General features: G+C 43.3%; 1 protein-coding gene across 1 annotated transcript in view; it reads right to left on the bottom strand.

The window, feature by feature from the left end:
* dbndd1 (dysbindin domain containing 1) overlaps positions 1 to 511 on the bottom strand; it is a 30,783-nt gene extending 30,272 nt beyond the window's left edge. The window contains exon 1 of the mRNA XM_041192552.1: positions 266 to 511. Within this exon, the coding sequence (XP_041048486.1) occupies positions 266 to 296 (31 nt within the window). The 5' untranslated portion in view covers positions 297 to 511. The remainder of the gene's footprint in view (positions 1 to 265) is intronic.
* Between the last annotated feature and the right edge of the window lie 8,656 nt (positions 512 to 9,167).

The raw sequence follows: 9,167 nt of genomic DNA on the forward strand, positions 1-9,167 counted from the left end.
AATTCATTAGGAATAAGTTTACGGAGTGGTGGTTTTGTAATAAGTGAACATTAAAAGATATAAATCTGTCACTGGTTAGGTGCACAATACTCCCACATTTTGGTCGTGCGCGAAACAAATAATAGATTAAAATATTCTTGACTTAGTCCCAGTCAATGCAAAAATTGCATTTAATCACATAATGTGTACAACATGTTCATCTCTGCAGGTTACAAAGAACTTCCAGTAAAGGGTTAACTCTTTTTTTGTGTAAGATGCTTCTTACCCTGAGCTACTGCCCCTCCTTGTTTCTCCATCCAGACAGTCTGACTCGATCCCACCTTCTTGCAAGCACCATTAAGAGAGGAAGAGAAAAGATAGAAAAAGGCGAGCCCGTAAGAACACAGTTGTAGTGCCAAAGATCAACACCACCCGGATCTCAAAGGCAGCATCTCATTGCAAAACCTGAGCATTGCACCAGCACGAAAAACAATGCATTGCAAGCATATCAGATTGCAAATTGGGAGATTACAGTGCAAAGTAAGCATTGCATTGCAAATGAGGATGAGAGACTGCAGACGGTCTCTGGCAGTCAGCCCAGAGAAACTGTGACTGGGGCGTACCATTCAACACGCTATCTCACTCAATGAATCACATAATTACTCACTAGAATTGCCAACAAAAACAGAATGAATTTAGTTGCACATCGCGGTGTCGTGCAGAAAGAGGGAAAAATATTTGCAGATTTTCAACATAAAAGAAAACTATCTCAATAATTCATATGGACTACACCATCTTTTGTTGCATTGTCCCACAGGGATTTTTTTTAAACATCGCCTCTTCAGCTTTTTCTGACAGTTTTCTCTGGTAAAAATATTACGTCTGTTAAGCAGAACCTGAGATCAGAGGTCATCTCATTTCGCAGTTACAGCTGAAAGTCACATGCATTGTATTTTTAGCTGCCAGTAAAACATTTTACTAAAAATGCTTAATATGTTTCCGGGCCAATGCTGTAATATATAAAAGTGGTGCCTGGATGGAATAAGCAACACGATTCTACAAATAGTATTTTGGATGGATTGTATGTGAACTCTGAGTTACCCAGTGAACAGATTGTTCCAGTTTATTATCTATGGTCTGGCTGAGGAAGAAGGTTTGGAAAAGATTTTTTCTCTGCCAAAAAAAAAGCGTCTGCAAGAGTTAAAGACTTGAAAGAATAAAGGTCAATAACTTAAATTCGGTTCCCTGAATCTCGATTCTAACAATCAAAATCTGTGCGTCTAAATTAGTATTTCCATAATGCAACAAACACCCATGCAATCTAATGAAGGTACTTTGACGTTACATGCTTCAAGACACTTTGTTCTTTCTCCTACAAAAGAATTACTGTAAAGATTGTTCACTGCTGCAGAAACCACCAGTGCAGCAATGTAAAGGGGCAATCAGATAAATACTACCAACACCCAAGGTGTCAATAAGATGCCAAGATAAAAGTAAAATACTGCGGATGCTGGAAATCTGAAACAAACACAGAAAATGCTGAAGAAGGGTCATACAGACCCGAAACGTCAACTCTTGTTTTTCTCTCTCCACAGATGCTGTCAGGCCTGCTGAGTTTTTCCAGCATTCTCTGTGTTTGTGTCAATAAAATGCTGTTGTATTTATTCCTTCATGGCACCTCAGACGGATTTTATGTATTTTATTGTTGTCTGATCAAAGTGTTTTTACGTGTAAGGTTAATGTGTTTTCTTACCCTCAGAGCGGCTTGTCCCAATTTAAATAATTCCAGCAGCAAACTTTTTGTGAATTTGAAAGTAAAAAAGATTATTTATTAGTCGTCTCACATACACACATACATTAGAGACAAATGAAGGAAAACATGATTACAAGTAGTAATTATCTCAGTCTCTTTCATAGCAGACCTGTAGTTTCTTAGGTGAATTAATGCTTTGGCTAGAGCGGAGGACTTCTGTAGAGCAGAGGATCTTCAGTAAACCCTCAAGGCTTCTTGTAGTTGAATTGCCAGGAGGTTGGCTTTCAGGTGAACTTGAAGATGGAATAGGTTGGAGGAAGGTCCTTATCTCACTTTCAAGGTTTACTTTAGCTGCCTGGTTGTTTTGCAATTTGTTTGATGGCTTTTCAGATGGTGTTTCTGATCTGAACAGCTTCTGTTATTTTTTCAAAGAACAGGTGACAAATATGGCTGCCTTAACCATGTGACCAATTATGAGTTCAAAGTCCTTCTTCCAAAAAAGGTAGCGGCTTGTTTTTTTGCATCCTGTGTTTTAGCCTTTCACATGTTGTGAACTTTAGAGACAGCCATAATTTTTGTAATTGAATGACCCCATTTAATTTAAATTATCCTTTTGTATATCTTTCAGAAAATATATTGAGTTTTGATGTCTTTATGGCTGAGGGTGAAGTAGAAAGGTGAGTCAGCTGGTGTGTGATAGTCTCATTCTGTTGATCGTTCATTCTTAACAAAGGGATTTGTGAATTTCATAGGTGGCTGTGATTGCCCATATTTTAATTGGGTATTTACTTAAGTTTTAGGTTTGTTTGGAGCCAATGTTGCCAAAGTCACATGATATGTTGCCAGCCATCTTGAAAGCTGTTGTGCCCATTTTAAAAATATAGTTTTAAACTTTGTAATATCTTCATGCCTATACTGGGCATTACAATGGGGTGTGGACATCACTGGCAAGACTGGGGAAGAATTTTCTTGTCAACGTGCAGGAGTGGGCCCCACACGCCAATGCATAAAATGACGTGCAGTGACATCAGAAGCACATGCATGAAAGAATCAGAATCACAGAATCAAAGAGTGCAGAGGAGGCCCCATCGGCCCATCGAGTCTGCACCGACACGTGAGAAACACCTGACCTACCTACCTAATCCCATTTACCAGCACTTGACCCATAGCCTTGAATGTTATGATGTGCCAAGTGCTCATCCAGGTACTTTTTAAAAGGATGTGAGGCAACCCGCCTCCACCACCCTCCCAGGCAGTGCATTCCAGACCATCACCACCCTCTGGGTAAAAAAGTTTTTCCTCACATCCCCCCTAAACCTGCTGCCCCTCATCTTGAATTAGTGTCCCCTCGTGACTGACCCTTCAACTAAGGGGAACAGCTGCTCCCTAGCCACCCTGTCCATGCCCCTCATAATCTTGTACAACTTGATCAGGTCAGCCCTTAGTCTTCTCTGCTCCAATGAAAACAACCCAAGTCTATCCAACCTCTCTTCATAATTTAAATGTTTCATCCCAGGCAACATCCTGGTGAATCTATTCTGCACCCCCTCCACTACAATCACATCCTTCCTATAATGTGGCGACCAGAACTGCACACAGTACTCCAGCTGTGGCCTCACCAAGGTTCTATACAACTCCAACATGATCTCCCTACTTTTGTAATCTATGCCTCGATTGATAACGGCAAATGTCCCATACGTCTTTTTCACCATCCCATTAACATGCCCCTCTGCCTTCAGAGATTTATGGACACACATGCTAAGGTCCCTTTGTTCCTCAGAACTTCCTAGTGTCATGCCATTCATTGAATACTTCCTTGTCAAATTACTCCTTCCAAAATGTATCACCTCACACTTTCCAGGGTTAAATTCCATCTGCCACTTAACTGCTCATTCGACCATCCTGTCTATATCTTCCTGCAGCCCAAGACACTCAGTCTCACTGTTAACCACCCAGCCAATCTTTGTGTCATCCGTAAACTTACTAATCCTGCCCCCTACATAGTCATCCATGTCTTTTACATAAATGACGAATAATAGGGGACACAGCACAGATCCCTGTGGTACGCCACTGGACACTGGCTTCCAGTCACTAAAGCAGCCTTCTGTCATCACCCTCTGTTTCCTACAGCTAAGCCAATTTTGAATCTACCTTATCAAATTACCCTGTATTCCATGTGCATTTGCCTTCTTTATAAGTCTCCCATGTGGGACCTTGTCAAAGGCTTTGCTGAAATCCATATAAACTACGTCAACTGCACTACCCTCATCTACACACCTGGTCACCTCCTCAAAAAATTCAATCAAATTTGTTAGGCATGACCTCCCTCTGACAAAGCCATGCTGACTATCCCTGATCAAACCTTGCCTCTCCAAGTGAAGATAGATTCGCTCCTTCAGAATTTTCTCCAATAATTTCCCTACCACCTTCGTGAGACTCACTGGTCTGTAGTTCCTTGGCTTATCTTTACAACCCTTCTTAAATAGCGGAACCACATTAGCTGTTCTCCAGTCCTCTGGCACCTTCCCCATGGCCAGAGAGGAATTAAAAATTTGGGTCAGAGCCCCTGCGATCTCCTCCCTTGCCTCCCTCAGCAGTCTGGGACACAAATCATCCCGACCTGGAAACTTGTCCACTTTTAAACCTGCTAACACCTCCAATACCTTGTCACTCCCTATATCAATTTGCTCAAGAACCTTGCAGTCTCTCTCCCCAAGTTCCACACCTTCATCCTCATTCTCTTGGCTGAAGATGGACGTGAAGTATTTGTTCAGCACTCTATCAATGTCCTCTGGCTCCACCCATAGATTGCCCCCTTGGGTCCTACTCTTTCCCTGGTTATCCTCTTCCCATTGATATACTTATTGAATATCTTGGGATTTTCCCTACTTTTACCAGCCACAGCTTTCTCATATCCCCTCTTGGCTCTCCTAATTGCTTTCTTAAGCTCCAGCCTGCACTTTCTGTACTCCATTAATGCCTCCGCTGATTTGCTCCTCTTGTACCTGCTAAAAGCCTCTCTTTTCCTTCCCATCGTATCCTGAATATCTCTGGTCATCCATGGTTCTCTGGGCTTGTTACTCCTTCCTATTACTCTAGAGGGAACATGTTGAGCCTGTACCCTCCCCATTTCCTTTTTGAACGCCCCCCCCACTGCTCTTCTGTAGATTTCCCCACAAGTAGCTGTTCCCAGTCTATCTTGGCCAGATCCTGCCTTATTTTACTAAAATCCGCTCTCCCCCAATCCAAAACATTTTTTTGCAACTTGTCTATTTCTTTGTCCATAACAAGCTAAATTATACCATGTTGTGGTTGCTATCACTAAACTGCTCCCCCACCACCAACTCAGCCACCTGTCCAGCTTCATTCCCCAGAATTAGGTCCAGCACTGTGCCGTCCCTTGTTGGACCCTCTACAATATTGACCTAAAAAGTTCTCCTGTACACATTTCAAGAAATCCACTTCATCCAAGCCCTTAACACTATGTCTATCCCAATTAATGTTGGGAAAGTTGAAATCACCTAATATAATTACCCTATTGTTATTGTTTTTACACACCTCCGCAAATTGTGCACATATTTGCTCCTCAATTTCCCGCTAACTATCTGGGGGTCTATAATAAATACCTAACAATGTGGCTGCCCCTTTTTTATTCCTAAGCTCTACCCACAAAGCTTTATTTGATGCCCCCTCCAAAATATCATCTCTCCTTACTGCAATAACTGACTTCTTAACTAATAATGCAATGCCTCCTTCTCTTTTACCCCATCCCCTGTCTCGGTTCTATATCCCGGAATGTTGAGCTGCCAATCCTGCCCCTCCCTCAACCATGTCTCTGTGATGGCTACTATATCACAATTCCACGTGTCAATTCTCACCCTTAACTCATCCGTTTTACCTGTAATACTCCTGGCATTAAAGTAGAGGCCTTCCAGCCTTGCCTTACTCCCTTGAAACTTAATACAGCTGTACTCCCTCTGACTTGATTGTTTTACTGTATTATAACGTGTCCCTATTCTGCTAACATTCTGTGTCCCATTCCCCTGCCGAATTAGTTTAAACTCCTCCCAGCAGCACTAGCAAACCCATCCACAAGGATGTTAGTCCCGCTCTGGTTAAGATGTAGACCGCCCCGCTTGTACAGATCTCACCTTCCCCAGAAACGGTCCCAGTGATCCAGGAATCTAAATCCCTCCCTCCTGCACCAACTCTTAAGCCACGTATTCATCTGCGCTATTCTCCTAATTCTGTGCTCGCTAACATGTGGCACTGGAAGTAATCCAGAGATTACAATCCGAGAGGTCCTGCTTTTCAGTCTACTGCTTAGCTCCCTGAATTCTTGATGCAAGATCTCATCCCTCTTTCTACCTATGTCATTGGTACCAACATGTACCATGACCTCTGCCTTATTAAGAGCACAGGCTCTGACTCTCCCTCCTCCGTCCCACCTGCACAGGGGACATGAGGGGAGATGTCTTAAGTTATTAAAATTTTAATAAATAAAAAAAAATTATCTCCCTGAGGCTTTTGGGCGCATGTCATGTTGGGCGGGCCTTAATTGGCCCGCCCACATATAATGGTGTCATGAGCCGATTGCGGGTGGTGATCGGCTCCGTGCCCACCGCACCCACTCCCGTCCAGTCAGCCCAACAAGCAGTGGATTCTGCCCTAGCATTTATTGCCCTTAAGATGGTGGTGAGCTACCTTCTTGAACTGCTGCAGTCCCTATCGTGCAGGTACTCCCACAGTACTGTTCAGTGATGAGTTGCAAGATTTAGACCAAGCTGCAATGAAGGTGCGGCAAAATATTTCCAAGTCAAATTGCATGTGACTTAAAGATGTTGGTATTCCCATGCACTGCTGCCCTTGTCCTTCTCAGAGCTACAGGTCACAGGTAGGAAAAACAGTCAAAAAAGAATGGAGAGTTGCTGCAGTGAATCTTGCACTCTGCAACCATGGTGCACTGTTGGTGGAGGGAATTAATGTTTAAGCTGGTGAATGGACTGCTGATCAAGTGAGCTACTTCATCCTGGTTGGTGCTGAGCTTCTTTAGTGTTGTTGGAGCTGCATTCATCCAGGCAAGTGACTGTCCATCACAATTCTGACTTGTGCTTTTGTAGATGGTGGAAAGACTTTGGGGAGTCAGGAGGTGAATTTCTCACTGAAGAATACACTATCTCTGACCTGCTCTCGCAGCCATAGTATTTATGTGGCTAGTTCAATTAAATTTCTGTCAATGGTGATCCCCAGAATCTTGGTGGTGAGATTAAGCAATGATAATGCTGTTGAAAGTCAAGGATAGGTGGTTAGATTCTCTTCTTGGAGATACTCATTGCCTGACAGTTGTGTGTTGTAAATGTTACTTGCCACATTATCAGCCCAAGCCCAAAATCCAGCTCTTTCTGCTGCAGGCATAGACTGCTTCACAGCCTGAGACATGCAAACAGATCTTAACATTGTTCAATCAACAGTAAACATTCCTACTTCTGACTTTTGATGGTGTGAAGGGCATTGATGAAACAGCTGAAGATAGTTGGGCTGAGGACACAGTCCTGAGGAACTCCTGCAGCTATGTTCTGGGGTTGAGATGGTTGGCCTCCAATAACCACTACCATCTTCCTTTGTTTATTTATAATGCCAGCCACTGGAAAGCTTTCCCTCTGATTGCCATTAAAGCCAATTTTACTGGGGTGCCTTGATGCCAAACTTGGTCAAATACTGCCTTGATGTCAAGGGCAGTCAATCTCATGCCACCTCTGGAATTCAGCTCTTTTGTCCATGGTTGGACCAAGGCCATAATGAACTCTAAAACTGAGTTGTCAGGAACACGAACTGAACATCAATGAGTACATTTTTGGTAAGTGCTTCTTGACAGCCTGGTCGAAGATACCTTCCATCACTTTGCTGATAATTGAGAGTAGACTGATGAGGCAGTAAATAGCCAGATTGGATTTATGCTGCTTTTTGTGAATAGAATATACCTAGGCAATTTCCCACTGTTTTGGATGGATGCCAGTGTTTTAGCTCTATTGGAATAGCTTGGCTAGAGGTGCGGCAAGTCCTGGAGCACAAGTCTTTAGCACTTCAGCTGGAATGTTGTTGGGTCCAGTGCCTTTGCCATATCCATTGTGCTCAGCCACTTCTTGGCATCACATGGAATGAATCAAATTGGCTGAAGATGGGCTCCTTTGAGGATGAGACCCTCAGGATGAAGCTGAGATGGATCATGCACTCAGCACTTATGGCTGAAGATGGTTCCAAATGCTTCAGCCTTGTCTTTTGCAGTGACATGCTGGGCTCTGAAATCATTGTGGATACAAATGTGTATAGAGCCTCCTCCTCCCATTAGTTGTTTAATTATTCACCACCATTTACAATTGGATGTGGCAGGACTGCAGAGCTTTTATTTGCTCCACTGGTTGTGGGATTGCTTAGCTTCACCAGCGTGGTACCTTATTTTTAGGGTATGCCGGGTGCTGCTCTTTGCTTGCTGTTCCACACTCCTTGCTGAACTAGGATTTGTCGCCTGGCTTGATGGTAATGGTAGACTGAGGGATATGCTGGACCATGAAGTTACAGATTGTGGTGGAATATATTCTACTGCTGCTCATGGCTGACAGTGCCTCATGGATGCCTAGTTTTTAGCTGCTAGATCTGTTCTGAATCTATCCCATTTAGCACAGTAGTGTCACACATCATGATGGGGGGCATTCTCAATGTGTGTATTGGGATTTTGTCTCCACCATGAGTTTTATCAGTAGTGGCATGGATAGATGCATCAGTAACAAATGGATTGTTGAGGACAAGGCCAAATAGGTTTCACCCTTGTGTTGGTTCTCTCACCAACTGCTGCAGGGTGAATCAGGCAGATTTGTCTTTCAATACTGAACCAGCTCCTACCAAGCCTGTTTTGGTGATGGATATCAAAGTCTCCCACCCAGAGTACATTCTATCTTCTCGGTATCCTCAGTGCTGGTTCCAAACGGTGTCCAACACAAGAGTACTGATTCATCAGCTGAGGGTGGGTGGTAGGTGGTGATCAGTGGGAGGGTTCCTTGCCCATATTTGACCTGAAGCTCCGAAACTTCATTAGGTTCAGAATCAATGTTGAGGACTTCTAAAGCCACTCACAGCCAACTGTACACCACTGTGCTGCCACCTCTGGCGGATTTGTTCTGTTGATGTTGGACTATCAGAGAATCGTAGATATTTACAGTAGAGAAGGGGACCATTCAACCCATCACATCTGTGTCAGCTAAAAAAGACATATAGCCTAATCCCACTTTCCAACTCATGGTCTGTAACCCAATTCAGTTGTATGTCCAAGCATTTTTAAATGCAGTGAGGTTTTCTGCCTCTACCACTCTTTCAGGCAGTGAGTTCCAGATCTCCACCATCCTCTGGGTAAAAACATTTCCCCTGAACTCCTCTCTAA

Source organism: Carcharodon carcharias, chromosome 7 (assembly GCF_017639515.1).
Source record: "Carcharodon carcharias isolate sCarCar2 chromosome 7, sCarCar2.pri, whole genome shotgun sequence".
NCBI classification, from domain to species: domain Eukaryota; kingdom Metazoa; phylum Chordata; class Chondrichthyes; order Lamniformes; family Lamnidae; genus Carcharodon; species Carcharodon carcharias.